At 36.7% G+C, this 16,707-nt stretch overlaps 1 protein-coding gene across 1 annotated transcript; it reads right to left on the bottom strand.

Moving 5' to 3' along the window:
- Positions 1 to 6,610: 6,610 nt before the first annotated feature.
- Positions 6,611 to 7,414, bottom strand: LOC103029482 (cyclin-dependent kinase 5 activator 1-like). Its single transcript, XM_007249433.2, has one exon. It carries the CDS (start codon positions 7,412 to 7,414, stop codon positions 6,611 to 6,613), a length of 804 nt encoding a protein of 267 aa, XP_007249495.2.
- Between the last annotated feature and the right edge of the window lie 9,293 nt (positions 7,415 to 16,707).

A 16,707-nucleotide genomic window follows, 5' to 3' on the forward strand; every position in this document is an offset into this window, starting at 1 on the left:
CTAGTTTAAGATATTTTTTAGGCAGAGGTAAAACATATTTTAACAACACACTATCATTGTATTAATCTCAATCCATGTGTCAGCCTTCCTTGCACTAGCTGTCCTCTTCAATCATTGGCATTAAACAGAACATCCAGTCTTCCGTCTCATCATCTGTGCACCCCTTTCCTCTGTGTCCTGTCTTCAGTCAATCATCCAATGTCTAGTTTGTCCATTACTGTCCATTTCACCAAGCCTGGTCTGGATTTGTCCAAGTGTCCTGCAAATGTGATTTAATGTGGAACTCCAATTTGTGAAAACTATTCTTTGCCTCCTCCTTTACTTCTGTGTAGTTTGAATATTTCGTCTGGAATTATTCGTTTTTATTGCATTCACTTTAATGTCTGTTATCTGTATCTCATCTGTATTGTAACAGTTTCAGATTAGTCAGTTTTGAATCATGTACAATAATCACATCTATAGCCAATATAAAGGTTTTTAATTTATCATTTAACAATTTAATAACATTTGCTTTTAAAAGGTGAAACCAATATGAATTAATGTATTTATGAATTACTTAGGTTATTCAATATATCTTACTTGATGTAGCGCTTCTAAACAAGGTTTTAGTGACTTTACTCCCGTGACTGATATAACCACAAGAGCGCCCTGTATGGAGTGATTTTTGTGTCAAAATTTTTACATAAAAAAAAAAATCTGCAATCAAAACTTAAAAAATTCAAAAGGACAAATTGTATGTTGCAAATTAAAAAGATAAATAATATATAGCAAATACATATTTTTAAATATACCTGGTTACTTTATTATTCTTTGCAGTTATTTGACAGCCATTTCAGTTTGGATTTTGCCTGTCTTTGCTTTTATTTCTGTATTTTTGTGAATTTTCTGTGGATTTTTTCTGTTAAAGACTTTTGCTTCTGTAATCTCTCTTTAAAGCTTCTGCTTCAGTGTTTTGCTTCTAGGCGGGGCTTAGAAGAAGAAAGCGTTCCCCTTGAATCTCCATTAGTCAGCTGGTTTTGGACTGACAGGTTTCCTGAACCCTCGTCTGAGACTGACCACGCCCACCCCACAGTTTCAAGCGTTTTTCCCATAGATATATGATGTCTATGGTACCAGCTGTCAGTTCAAAACCAGCTGCCCAAAGAAGATTCAAGAGGAACGCCTTCTTCTAAGCCACGCTCACTCGTAAAAACTGTGCCAAAACTCAGAAGCAAAACACTGAAGCAGAAGCTTTAAGAAGAGATTCAAAAAGTCTTTAGCAGAAAAATCCCAAAAAATCCACAGAAAATTCACAAAAATAAAAGCAAAGACTGGCAAAATTCAAACAGTAATCATGTTAAAATAAGTTTAAATAGATTTTAGTTACAGTTTTTGTGTAAAACTTTTGGCACAAATTTCACTCCATAGCCCTGGGTTCACTTGGTTTATGTAATTTAAATTAAATTTATAATTTTACCAATTTTTTTTTACAGAAGTACAATGGCGGTGTCTTCAATTCAGCAGGGGTAGTGGCTTATGCCACAGAAACCGGATGATGCCAGTGGCATATTCCACAGAAACCGGATGATGCCAGGCCACTAAATGCTCCTACCCCCTCTCCTCCAATTTTACAAGGGCTGTATTTACACTAGTCCTATTTCTCTAAATAAGCACAAATGAAAATACACACTTTAACCACAGTACAGGATGTAATTGGCTTATATTTTGATATATAGATATATAGAAATTCTAAACTCTTCAGTACAATTAACCCAAATGGTTGGGAATTCAATACTAAAACCTTGAACTGTGCAGCGGGCTCACACACTCTCCTGTCCAGCGTTAGCTCTGTTAGCTATCCCCACGAGGCTCCGTGATATTCTTGGTTAGGTAACCGTGCACCTAAATGAGGCTTAGGGCGTTTTCACACCAGCACTATTTGGTCCGGTTAAAACGAACTCTAGTCCTTTTGTAACTTTAGTGCGGTTCGATTGAGCAGGTGTGAAAACAGTAATCGCACTCGGGTGCGCATCAAAAGAACCGGACCGAGACCAGCTAGAGGAGGTGGTCTCGGTGCGGTACCAAACGAACTCTGGAGCGGTTCGCTTTGGTGAGAACGTGATCCGGTCTCGATCTGACCCAGCTATTAAATATAGTCCATTTATTTGAGCTAAACGGCTGATAAGACGCAGTCTAAACTGATATATTAGCCAGATAACGCCAATTACCACAGCTAAGAACAAACGCTGTGTCCCTGCGTTCTTGTCTGTACTTGTGTTCTTGTGGACTCTGGAAATGTCATCAGTCGCAGCCCAAGTACTGTTCCAATTCAGAAGATCACAGGCTGTGACCGAAATGGCCCCCTACTCCCTCGTTAGTGTTGCGCTATGTAGGGAGATACTACTTAGTTCACTAAGTAGTGGTAAAACAGGAGAGAATTCGGACACTTAAGGCCGTTTTTCAATACACAAGTACACAAGTCTGTACTCGGGAAGTTCGCGATCGCGAGTGCGGACCCCCGAGGACAGGAGGAAGCGGGACGGTTGTTGTGTGATTGGAACAGCTGTGTACTTGATGACGTCACCCTCTTAGAGGAGCTGAAAGCGCTGACATACTCAATAGTGCCCTAACTAGTAAATAGGGAGCCATTTCGGTCACAGCCACAGTTTGCCAAGTACACAACTAATACCCGGATGTGTTCTTGCTCCTCCCACTTTATCGAGGATGCATGGAAGGTGACTTGTGTGAACTTCTTACAGCCCGATAACCCAGAATGCACCTCGCAGCAGGATCAGCGTAATGCAGGACGAGAAGGTACATAACTGTAAGCACCTGTCCGTTTTCAAAACAGTACTGCTGTGTGCTAAAACAATGTATTTAAGTTATTTTTAGGCGAGAATGTAGGGGTTTAGAATTCAGATATGTGGTTTATTTTTTAAGAAAGCGGCTAGGTGAAAATGTGCTCCTCTGTTTTTGGAACAACGCTTTCCGCTCCTCTAAGAGGGTGACGTCATCAAGTTCACAGCTGTTCCAATTACACAACAACAAGCTGTAAAGGTCCTGTAAAGGACCCGACCCCTTTTCCGCAGCAGACCCCAACGCAGAGAGCTATGGGACAAAATAAAATAAAAGCCAGAAAAATATACAGAGACTGAACAGAGCTTATTTGTTACGAACAATTACATGAACTATTTAAGGAACTATTATTATTATAACCTGGGAAAGTATTATTATTACCTTTGCTAATTAATTACCAGGCTTACATTAATATTAATTTATTTGAAGTTTCATTATTTACAACTAAGTAATCATGATAAAGTAATAATTATGATGAAGTTATGCTAAAGTAAAAAAATAACAGAATAAGTATAGGTAACGTTTTAACCAAGGGCGTAGGAGCGGGCTTGATATTGGGGGGGACACATTTGCCAATATGAACCCAAGCCCACCCTATAGTTTCCTAGAACAACATTTGTGGAAATTACTTTAAATTAAAAGTAAATTATTATTATAAGGTGATTTTACAACCTAAACAGGGTACTCCACGTTACAGTTACTGTTGTTAGAAAAAAATATGCATGCAATGTCTGAATTATATACATATAACAAAAATTATCAGTTATCACCTAATATTTAAAATAATATAACAGATTTGGTTATTATTATTATGTATTGGCATGTCAATTCTGTCATATATTTACATTTTCTCCTGCGCTTTTATTATTTTTTTTTTCTACTGAGAGCTCTTCTTAAGATGGTGTCCTTTTATGTAAAAGAATGTAACTTTAATTTACATAGAGATTTTTATAAACATCAGGACATGTGGTCTTACTGTGAACTACAAATGAACAGAAGTCACGTTACAGCAGTATTTCTCAACCCTGTTCTTACATATTCTACTGCATATTAACACTGTTCTGCATGTTCTTGAGCTTCCTCTGCTTTAAAGGCATTTAATAAAGTGGTGGTATGATGTGTCTAATACACTGCTGGATTTACATGATTAATTTAGGCTCCATAGGGGGCTAAAGGATTTTAACAGGTAAACTCAGTAAATGACTGTTTATTAGCTGATCAGGTGGAAAACACAGATTTAGGGCAGTGATCAGGGTTAAGAAGAAACTGCTTTAAACTACAAACATAAAGTACTGTACTAAATCCTGGCTATCCACTACATGTAGCTTCTAGTTAACTAGTTAGTTAAATTCATTTTCGTTCATTATAGCTCACACTAAGTCCTAAGTACTAAGTTTTTCTTTAACCCTGACTCCCTATCTAATTAATTTAAGTTAAACTAACTCACTAACACAGCTGCAGTTTATTAATCACAGTGGGTTTAAACTGTGTGTTTTGATTCAGAGACGTGTATTTTTAACCAGTTATCAGAAACATATCATCACAGTTGAAGTGGTTAGCCTATCGTTACCTTTCTGTTAGAAAAATCTCCGTATATCCAGATCTGTTTTAAAATCAGCTGAAGCGGCTGCAGCCCGATCCCGCTGCTAAATCTCACAGCGAGGGGGCGGGGCTTCCCCAACAGCAAACTGACTCTCCTCCTCCGATTGGTCCGGTCTGTCTCCTCATTAATATTACGGCTGATGTGAGCGAACTGATTTCATTTTTGGGGGGGACAAATCCACCTATTTCTAATATTGGGTGGGACATGTCCCACCCATCCCCCCCGGTTCCTACACCTATGGTTTTAACGTTTTATTGTAAAGATTATTAATATAGGTTATTTTTAAAAGTTTATGAAACATACACTTTAGAAGTGGCAACTAAAATATAACAAATACAACATTTTATACGCCAGTGTTCTCAGTTATTGAAGGTTTTAACTGTCTGTAATACTTTTAGATTGATCAGGCCTAATGTTCAGTTTAATTTAAATGAAGCTAAATAGCTAAATCTGGGTCTATATTCCTTTTGAGCAAGCCAGTGGCGACAGAAGCAAGGAAAAACTCCCTCAGATCAAGAGGAAGAAACCTTGAGAGGAACCAAGACTCAAAAGGGGAACCAGTCCTCCTCTGGTTGACACCAGATAGCATAGACGGACAATCCTAATCTAATCCTGTTATTCCTAAAGTTACTTTCTGAGGATCTATTAACTGTACGTCTATGGAGCCAAATCAGGGACAAAAGTTTTGTCCATTTGAAAAAAAAACAATGAAACTGAAAGTTTAAGTATTAAGCTTGAACTTTGAAAAATACAAAAATATATTCGAAATAAATATAAGTGTATTAAATAATTTTTCAGCTTGTATATAATTTTGATTCAATTCGAAAATAGTTTTAAACAATTTTTGTTTTTTTAATTTTCACTTTTTTTGTGTATTTTGATATTTGAGATCTTATATTTTTCAGGTGCAGTTTTTTTTCACAGTTTCGATTTTTTTTTTCAGGGTTCAAATCTTTTTTTTTACTTTCAGATCTTAGTTTTCAGGTTTCAGACTTTTGGCCCTGATTTTGCGTGTGGGCGTGGTATCATAGGAAAGGGGCGTGGTATACGGTTGAGGACCTACTCCGGAGGACCCTGTCAATGTGCCTGCGTGGATTATATATGTCTGTACGTTCTCCCTTGCGCGATGGCGTCCACTCCTCCTGGACAGCCTGCTGACTCCAGCACACAGGTAAGATATATTAGGTAACTTTAGTTATATTGAGCTGGTACACTACAGTTTATTAGGACACGTTTAGAGAGGATCTTGTAGGAGTTGGTCTTGTTTAAACTTTGAACATTAGCTAGGATTGATCCTTTTTGTTTAACTGAGTGGATGTCTATGGACATATCCAAAGAGCTCTCTAAATCTTTAGAAATAAGGGTGTATATTTATAAGAACTCAGACCCATTAGAAATTAGACATTCCACTGTCTGAAAAATAAATGTCCAACTAAAATTCAATCACCACAATATGGCCTAACCAAATGACCTTTAAATGAAAATGTAAAATAAAACTGCAATAAATCTAAAACCTGGCCATATCTTGCTCTACAGTACAGACTGGTTCTGTTCATGCCTTCTTCCTTGCTCTTGCTGTCCATGAGAGAGGTTCTGCGTGACCACATTTATGAGGCTCTGCGCAGCTGCAGCCACTGTCGAATTATAGTCGACTTTCTGAAATACCAGTACCCAGCTCAATATAACTAAAGTTACCTAATATATCTTACCTGTGTGCTGGAGCCAGCAGGCTGTGCAGGAGGAGCGGACGCCATCGCACGAGGTAGAACGTACAGACATATATATAATCCATGCAGGCACATTGACAGGGTCCTCCGGAGTAGGTCCTCAACCGTATACCACGCCCCTTTCCTATGATACCACGCCCACACGCAAAATTAGGGCCAAAAGTCTGAAACCTGAAAACTAAGATCTGAAAGTAAAAAAAAAGATTTGAACCCTGAAAAAAAAAAATCGAAACTGTAAAATAAAAATTGCACCTGAAAAATATAAGATCTCAAATATCAAAATACACAAAAAAGTGAAAATTAAAAAAACAAAAATTGTTTAAAACTATTTTCGAATTGAATCAAAATTATATACAAGCTGAAAAATTATTTAATACACTTATATTTATTTCGAATATATTTTTGTATTTTTCAAAGTTCAAGCTTAATGCTTAAACTTTCAGTTTCAATTTTTTGTTTCAAATTGACAAAACTTTTGTCCCTGATGTGGCTCCATATACGTCCTGTTCTTCAGGTCAGCTAGGACTTGGGCAAAGAACTGTGGAGAGGTGTTAATCTGCAGCATTTTGTGGCTCATGCGCATGGTGATTTCCAGTGTGCGCTTTGAGAATGCCTGCCTGCTAATCCCACTCATGAAATACCGAGCCCAGTAGCTAATTTCGTTGCCGATGTAAGAACACGAGATGTAAAAGCAGATGAGCAGTTCTGTACACAACTTCCTCCTGCGGGCCACGTCCGCCGAGACAGAGTCACGGCACAGCATGTAGAGGAAGACCACACTGCCCGGGCAGAGGAAGGGCTTGCTCTGTGATTTGTACGTGACCAGAAGCATGTCCACAGTGCGGAGCCAAGACACTGAGACCCAAGGAGTGAGGCCTCTTACTTTTCTGCAGCGGAGGCAGAGAAACTCGCCCAGCAGATACAGCAGTTTAGCAGTGTACTCGTTCTGCAGCACCAGCTCATGCGTAAGAACAGACGTGGCCTGGCAAGGCATGACATTAGCAGATAAAGCCGTGGATGAAGATGATCCGTTCACTGCAAGAGGAGGTTCAGGGGACAGCTGGACGGGGGACCCCTTCATGTCTTCCTTCTCTGTATTTTTTTCATGGTTTTCTGGATGAACCATGTCCTGTGTAGGAGAAGATCTCGCTGTCATGCCGGCGTTGAGAGAATTCTCAAACTCAGTAACGCAGCTGTATTTATAGCGCTGCCACGGTAACCATGGTAACCATGACACTGATAACGTCATCGCCCTTCTTACTATAATAAAAGTCCCCTCAATATATAAATATTATACTTTTTATCTACATAATAAAACTGATAATAACAACAAAACAACAACAATAATAATACAAATTCTTGTTCTTTTCTTCCTATTATTATTATTATTATTATTATTATTATTATTATTATTATTATTATTATTATTATTATTATTAATAATTAACAAATAATACTAAAGCAGTAGTAATGAATTAAATAAGAAATAAAATAAAAACAAGTGAAATAAAATGTATACAACAACAACAATAATAATAACAATAATAACAACAACAACAATAATAATAATTTTAGTATTATTATTATATTTTGATTATTAGTATTATTATAATTGTTATTATTGTACTTATTATTATTAATATACTCATAAAAAACTAAAGCGAGAGTATTTAATAAAAAAAATAATATTGGTATTATAGTTGTTGATTTTTTTTTAAAACAAGAACAATAAAAAATACAAATAATATAAACATATTTTATTATTAATTATTTTGCATATATAATATTATATATGCAAACATTATACATTATACCAAATAAATAGTAATTCATAAAATAAGAAATAAATGAAGAACTCTAAACTAAACAGTAACATAAAACTAAACAGTGAACAGTGTCAATAAGTGAGCATGTGATTTTAATGTCTCATGAGACTGCGGTCTTTTCTTTTAACACCAGGTGGCAGCATTGAACAGCTAATTGATTAGGCAGCTAAGAGTTTGTTCACTTTAACACTGAACTTTTATTACATTTGTACTGTAATATTGTAATTCTTTTTTGCACATAAATCATTTTTACTGAAATATCTCTCAACCTTCTCACTATACTTGTATTACTATGTACAATCTAACCTGCAAAAGGCTGGTGTGGCTGCAGGTTTTCATTCTAAACAGCAGGCAGCACACCTGATTCCACTTCTTTAACCAGTTGGTTATTTTTTAAACAAACTGGGCTCAAATAAAACCCAGAAAAGAATAGACACCCCTGGTTTGAGGTCACACTTCATTTTGATGGATCAATGCAGATGATTAGTAAATGATAGTAGATCGAACCCAATTATTTATTTTTAAAAAATATGTTTAATTGAACACATTTTGAGATTAGATGGTTTTTAATCGAAAAACAAAAGTTACGTGATTACAAATAGATACTTTAACAAACTCTAGAAATGTTTTTTCACACCTTTGTGATTAAGAGACTTTTCAGTTAAAGTTCTACTTAAAGCCTAAATTCTACATACATCATCTTTTACAAGTTAGCCGCTTCCACTTGTCTTTAAGGGTTCTTCTAAATATGTCTACTTTGCTGATTTCAGATTCTGTTCTTTTTTTATAGGTCCTACCCCCACTGCCACCACTGTGCTCCGGTTGTTTCCCCGGGGTATTGGCTCCAGCCTGCCATCCTCTTATGGCAGGATCTGTGAGGGTCCAGATGTTACAAGACCTGATCTAATAATAACAAGGCTACAGCAAAGACTTAACTCCTCCTTAACTTCTCCAACCCCCTGACATCTTACACATACTGTGCAGCATCTCACAATCTTTCAATGAGTAAGGAAGGTTGCTAAATATATACTTTTCAGGATTTTGGACTGCTTTTTACTACTTTAATGATATTTCCATTTACAGTTTAAGCCCTGATGTGTTTCCTGTGTTGTGTAGACCCAGGCTCTGTTACTGCAGTGCTCTTTATGTGCTCTGTTTAAATGTTTCTGGTAGTACTTCATTGGGTCTTGAGTTAACAGCAGTTGTTTTAATGATGTGTTGGGAATGCCTGATTGCATCACAACCATTATAATCCCTCATGCAGTATAGAAGCGGTGAGTGTTGTAAACATGGGCAGTTTTATGTGGAGTTGTACACTTTAGTGGGCTTCTAAATTGGATTGGGAGCCAATTAGAAGAGTTTAGGATGCAGAATGGTGACTTGCCAAAGATGTTAGATGTGAAGCAGTGACATATGGAGTATGTATTTCCATAAAGTTGTAGAGGAGGTGGGTAAAAATTTACATAAAACCATGCTGTTCCTCTCAGCTGACATTCTCACTCTGACGGATATTGCTGTTAACTAATAGAGATAATAGAGACAGAACTGGTTCTGACAGAATGCATGCTGCTTTGGAACTGTCTCTGTTATATTTGGGACTCCTGTATACTTGTGATATGCTTTGTGTGAGAGGTAGGCCTGTTTGCTTGTTAGCTGAGCATTTACGTCAATGTGACTTGACAGTATGGCTTCCTTTAGAAATAAACAGTTAAATAATACAATTCATGTTTTTGGACATTTCTCTAAAGACATTCGAATTGTAACCATCACTTCCCACATGCTTCTGTGCATATTTTACATTGCCTTGGATGCTAAGAATTACATACACTAAAGGACATTTCAAAATCAAATGTTTCTGATAACAGTAAACATGACAATGGTAGGAGGAGATCATGATATTGTACTTACTACGAATAGTTTATAGAGGCAGTGGTCTAAATGTCTGTATATGGTGTCAAACACTCTTTTTTGTTGTGTCCATATATATGCGTTCAGTGATTATCTTGAACTATTGATTACACTGCCCCCAGGATTTACAGTGGAATGGCTCCATTTGCCCCATATTTGTAAGCTTTCAGAGAACATGGATAAAACATTATGCAGAGTACAGACAGACAGCTCTATTGAATATAAATGAGCCTGTAAAGTAAAAAAACACTATTTCAGCCATTCCCTCTATTACTGAGCAAGGCTGCAGTTCCAGTGCACTTTTTACCTCACCTACTATAGTCTGAATACCTGTGAATGTATTTATATAAGTTCCCATAGCAAATTTAATAATGACAGATAACCCTTGAATATAAAAGGTATCCTTATAAGCTTAATCAAATGTATTTCGATGAACATTGCATTTCTTTTACCAGAACTTTGTTTAGAGCGGAGCAGTTACCAATTATTAGGCAATGCTGAAATTGTCGATTCTGGTGATGTGCATTTTGTGTTTAAGTCTTTATAATTTATTTCTCATTTACGGTAAATGTTAAAAACAGATTTTGCATCTATTTTTCATACTCTTCGATCATTTTGGGTTAAAAGTTTACATATTGAGCAAAATTGATTAAAGTGATTCAGTCTGATGGACATCCAACACCTCAGCATAAAATGGTGAACCTGACATGATTTTTGTACCAAACATTTTTTGAATAAAATTTGTATTCAGACAGTTAACCGATGCCTTTCAAAATCTGAACCTCCGCATTGGGACATCAATTGCCTCGGTTTAAAACCGCAGTTGTGTAACTACCATTAAATATTAATTCGCTTTTCCCTTTTGCAAAGCAGTGCAAACAGTTTACATGAATTTGTAATTGCAGCCAACTGAAAAGGAAAGTGAGAGCACAACCTTTATAACTCATACATATTGATGGGCCCGCTGTTGCTGCGTTGGTTTAATTATCCATACTGATTAGAAAAAAGCGGAGGCCAGAGTGTTGGACATATAAGAGGACAAAGCATCTTTTTCTCCTTTGTTTGCCACACGCCGAGCAATTTGAGGGAAGACAAGAAAATGGTGGGGGGCTACATTAGCAGTTAATGTTGGGGTCATTAAAAGTGGAAGCGGGCCTATTTCAGAGCCAGGCCTGGTAGAGCTGAAGGCCTGGAGGGAGTGCCAATCAGGGTTTAATGATTGACTCAGCTGTGTGGAAGAGGCTCATTAGCGAGCTGCACTCAGAGTGCTGCACCCCGGGGCCTAGCCTCTCTTGTGTAGATTCCCTCCGGCCATGCGTGCAGCATAGGGGGCCCACGTCAGCAGGGCTTCTCTAAAGGAGGAGCAGTGTGTCCCCATGTGTGAGTCTATAAAGGGTGTTTTGGACAGCTCGTCAGCTAATAATATGCTAACTATGATACTCAGATAACTATGATACTCAGATACTGTTTGACAACTGAAGACAACTAATAGACTTTACCACATCCAGTGGTTCAGAGGTTCATCTTTAGGTTTCTTCCTCTTGATCTACTGTTGACACTGGCTGGTTGAAAAGGGACTCAAACTGTCAAACCCACATGTCTGTTGTGAAAAGCACTATTTAAATACATTTAAAGTTGAATTCAATCTCAAAAAGAAACCAATCATGTAAATGCCCTTAACTAGTCAATACAAGAAAATACTATTAGCATATATTTTATCCTATGTAACTCTCAGCTGTTGTAATTTTAGTTTTTTGTTTCATTAAAAGAACATCATACACTGTAACTTTAACTATAATTTTTCTATTGTCTTTTTTATGGCTACTTCTACATTAGACTACAATGCATCGATAGACCAAAGCAGTGTTAAATTAATAAAGGAAAGTGCAAGTGGAGTCAATTTTTATATGTAGAAAATGATCAGTGATTGAAATGCAAATGGTTCTCATAATGCTCAGCATGGCATCAGATTCTTCAGCTTCTGCTTCTGTTCTTGCTACCTGTTTAAGTGCAGGGACCAGAACACACTGAAATCATCTTTTTTTTTTTTTTTATTCAGCAAATGATACACCATATTAATAAGGTTATATCAGATTATATCAGTTATTTAAAACATGTTTTTAAAAGAAATGACTGGAGACTCTTCCCATTAATCAGAAGCTTGTGTTAATATCAACAACTTCACAGCATGAATGTAAAGATGGCCATATTGTGTAAAGACTTTTCTGTAAGGACTTTTGTACCAGCCCGATTCAAGCACTGGACCAAGGTAAATTAAGGTTTTTATGAACTACTTTTAGTCAGTGGGTCAAGCTGATACATTATTGCTCTTTTTTTTTCATTTGTTTGTATTTGAATCCATTAAAATAGAAGTATAGACTAAAGCTCAACCATGCAAGATCTGTATTTTGTATATAGAACATGTTTGTATTCCTTTGTTCAAAAAAATTCTTAAAGAACTTTTAAAGTGATCATTTTCAGCAAAATATGGCAGACAGTTCCTTTTGAGGTGTATGGACAAAACCACAGCCTCAACTGCAACAAGTCAAAACATGTTATTGGAAATTGTGATGGAAGCAGAGGTGTTCATTAACTACAAGGCATTTCTACATATTTGAACTTGACCAGTGTCAGTGGGATCCATGCTTAGATAGTTTGCCCTTTAATAATCACAGAACATGTCTGGTGGATAGCAAACATCTCTATACAGTTGGTCTCATTATCCTAAGGCCTTGATTCACCCACTGAGGGCTTCTTCTCAGCCATAGCCAACTAACTTCCCCTCTCTGCTTCCTCAGTCAGTTTTTTTCCATTGACCCAGTGACTCTACGGTTTTTCGGTAGGTGCTGGCTGCATGGCCTCTGGAGAAATCTCTGCATCTGACTTCAGCAGGGTAGATGAATGCCTTTCACCCTGGCTCTGTACTCACTGCTGCAGCAAGCTTGCTAAACTTCTCCTTGTTTTCTCTGGAAGGTGACCTCCATCATTTCTTCCCACGATGCTGTGAACTCTACCGTGATCGATATCTTAGCAGAGATGGACTGTAGTACAAAGTCTGGCCATAGGGTAGTTCTGGAAACTTCAAATGGACATGTTAGTCACTGGTTAACCTCTTCACCCTGTAGCCTACACTTTTTCACTAAAATACTTTAATGTTAGAATAAACATGTTTATGGAACCCTGTGGGACTGTACATAAATAACACTACTTTTAAACTTTTACATAAAATCACAATAGCATCTGCTTAAGGATTAATAACTAAATAATAATGCTTGGGTTCAAGAGGTTAAGAATTCTAAGTCCTCATCTGCCAACCTTTCAGTATTGACTAATACCTCTGGATAATGACTTTCAGTTCAGTTCCTTAAGATGAAGCCTTCTGCAGTTTGACTGAAAACAGGCATGTCTTTTTGGCTTTCATCATGAATTCCTCCGTGTCAAGTAATGAAGTATTGAATAAACAAATACTTTGTTACCTTACCAAAGTAGAATTTTTAATTATTTATACTGTAGTAGTTATTTTTTAAACACATTTTCACTTCTAGTTACTTACATTTTAACAAAATATTCTATACTTTCTGCTCCTTACATTTTATAAGGATCCTTACAGAGCATTACAGCAAATACATTTGGATATATTATATAGTTTTTAAAATATACTGCTTTTAAATGAGACAAATAATTCATTTAGGCCAAAAATTGGGAAAATAGAAGAATTGTTAAATAAAGAGCTACATATATACAATCTAAATATTCAAAAACAAATCAATTGTACCGTGTTTTGACAACCATGCTAAACATATCATCTGCATATATATATGCGATTAAGTGTATGTACAGTACTGATAACCAGGGCAGTTGGTTCTTGTGATACCATAGGTCAAGGATTTCCAAATGTTTGCAACTCACAGCCAATCTAACACACCACTTACATTCAAATTCAATTCAGCACAACAATCAATGTTGAGTAAAATATTTATTAAATAGGCTTGGCTTGCCTTTGCCTCTGGAGATTTCTTTTAAATACACATATAAAATTTATATTTACATATGTACACATAAACAGCCAGAAATATGTTTATATAGGTTTATCAAAATATACAAATTTATTTACTGTATTTTTACTTAAGTGAGGCAATTTTTAACTACTGTCTTCATAGCAATAGCACTGAAGCCCACTGCCATAGGCAATAATAAGCAAGGGCTATTAGATCTGTGTTTTAGAGCAATTTACTGATTCACAAACTACAATAATACCAAAGCGCATGTGTTTGACCACATCCGTAATCGATACTAACACCATTATGTCTAATTGCTTTTTAACCTGACCACAGCCTTTGTAATCAGTCTATTCACTTTGTTATGTGTGGTTTAGAATCATTATGTCAGGGTATACATGCAGGAATGGAAGTGCTATAATATTGATCCTGTACTAAGAGTGAACTGATTTCTTCTCTGTTTTGTTTCAGGGGCCTTGTGTGTGTGCACTCTGTGTGCACATATTCAACATTCTGGTCAGAATTTGGCCTGGTTTCATGGGAAATCATTAGCTTCCCAATTCCCCTTTGGGATTTACGCAGGAAGAGGTAAACAAAGGTTCTCTCAGTTGTCGGAAGCCTGTCATATTTCTTGCTGGCACATGCGACATGATGCTCACTCTTCATCAAATGAAACCAAAAGGTCACTCCCTCCATTGCAGAGAGCTGTCACATACCATCCCCTCACACGTCATGTGGAGAAAAACAGCAGGGGCACCACAGACCACCACCACGCTGCTCCCTCACGCTTCACTGGCTTTATCTGGTTGTTTCTAGGTTTTTCATTGCTTATTTATTTATTTATTTATTTGTTTGTTGTATGTGTTAATCAGAATGAGCTCCTGACTGCTTGATTTAGTGGTGAACACACTGCTGACTAATACTGTAATTAATCATGTGGCTGTTGTGTTTCGGCACAAAGAGCCCACTGATTCAGAGCACTTATATTGAGTGCTTTTATAACCAGTGCTGTTATTGCACATGAGTGACAAATGCACTAATGTCAGTCTGTGTGATTACCGGTCATTGTCCTTGATTTTAACTCTTCGTGATCTGGTGAAAAAAAAAAACAAGCGAGGAAAACAATAATGGGGCTGCTGACATGAAAATAATAGATATTGCGTGGTATTTTTGACACATTTTTAATTTGACATTTTTAGCACATGTTTAATCACAATCTAATGCCAATATTTAAAATAAATACAGACACTTTACGGACATCTGCTTTTTTAGAAATGAAATTAAGGGTGTTAAAAAAGAGTTTATATTGTCTTTGTTGCCCTAACTGCCTCTAGAGTCCATGAAAGGATTTCTACTATATACATATTTCGTTTTTCTGCCCTTTCTTGGGCTCCCTATTCCCTTATAAGGGTTTTTTTTGGGGGTGGGTTCGATCCCGTGTGAGGAGCGATGTGTTTTTTTGTTTCTTTCTTTCTTTTTTGGTTTATACCCAAAAATGTTATACCCCTCTAGCCCATGCCTGGCATTTGCTACAGAGAATTCTATTTTATTGTAGTCTAGTCAAGCGCTATGTGTGGACTTGCACATCTTTGTTAGCAATGGGTGCAACTTGACAAGGAATGCTTTGATAAGAAGATATGTCCACTAACAACTGGATCTGTAATGTGTCTCTGATTAATAAGACATTAAAACAGTCCTGCATATATTGTCTCTGTCCAATAAAAAAACAAGTATCTCTGTTTTTTTTTATTGCATGATTTGAACAAAAATACTCTTTCTTTCTTGATGAATGGACTAATAGAAATTCCCCAGAATGACCTGAAATAAACTCTTTTTATATTACATTTACATGACTTCCACTAAAGTTAAGATGGATTTATATCTCTCCTGCAAAGTTGTTTTCCATTGGACATCGATAATATTGTCACTGTGATGATAAAACATTGTAACTTGTAAATTGTGTCAAAAATTTATAATGAATGGACCAATAGCAATGCTCCAAAATCACTTGGAATAGAATAATTTTTCACCGTCTGTCTTTGAAAGTTAAGGAGATTTTTCATTTCAAAGGCATTTTATAGAAACAAGGTTTTTGTATAACATTGAAAGAATGTTATATTTCTTTAATTATCACACATATAAATAACTGTTTTTAAAAGTGCTACATTATTTGGCCTGTTATTTAAAATACTACTCTTGACCCAGGTTTGTAGTGAATGCTTCCTTTTTTTATCTTGTATTTCAGTGATGAGTGCAAGTTGACTCAACATTGCCTGGAAAGCTGTTTCTCAGTCTCTCACTTGCTCTATCTCGCACTCTCTTGCTCTCTCTCTCTCTCCTTTTCCTGATCTGTTAGTGTTTTGCCATGTGCAGGGGGGAGATTGGAGGTGTAGAATGCTGCTGCTGGACACACATGGCTGCCTTTGGGTTTGCTGTGTTGGCAAACGGATGCCCTGCTTAGTCTGTCCTTGCTCCAGTATATAGAGCAAAGTCTGTAAATTGAGTGCTGCTGTTTGCTCACCAGGACTGGGTTTAAATGTCAGGACAGAAACAACAGCATAATGACATTCTCACTGTCTCCAAGACCCCTGTGGAATCTATCCCATTGTTATCCCTGGTTAAAGATGAGAAAAGGACAATGCTCGCATTGCCAAATAATTGTCTTACAATTATATTTAACCAACAAAAAAATTAAGTAAATAAATAGGTCAGATGAGCAACAGCTATATATTCTGCATTAGGTCAAATCAAAATTTTCTATTAAATGGTCACATTACAAGAAGTAGTGTTACCCATACTGACAGAGCTAC

Source organism: Astyanax mexicanus, chromosome 3 (assembly GCF_023375975.1).
Source record: "Astyanax mexicanus isolate ESR-SI-001 chromosome 3, AstMex3_surface, whole genome shotgun sequence".
Lineage (NCBI taxonomy): Eukaryota > Metazoa > Chordata > Actinopteri > Characiformes > Acestrorhamphidae > Astyanax > Astyanax mexicanus.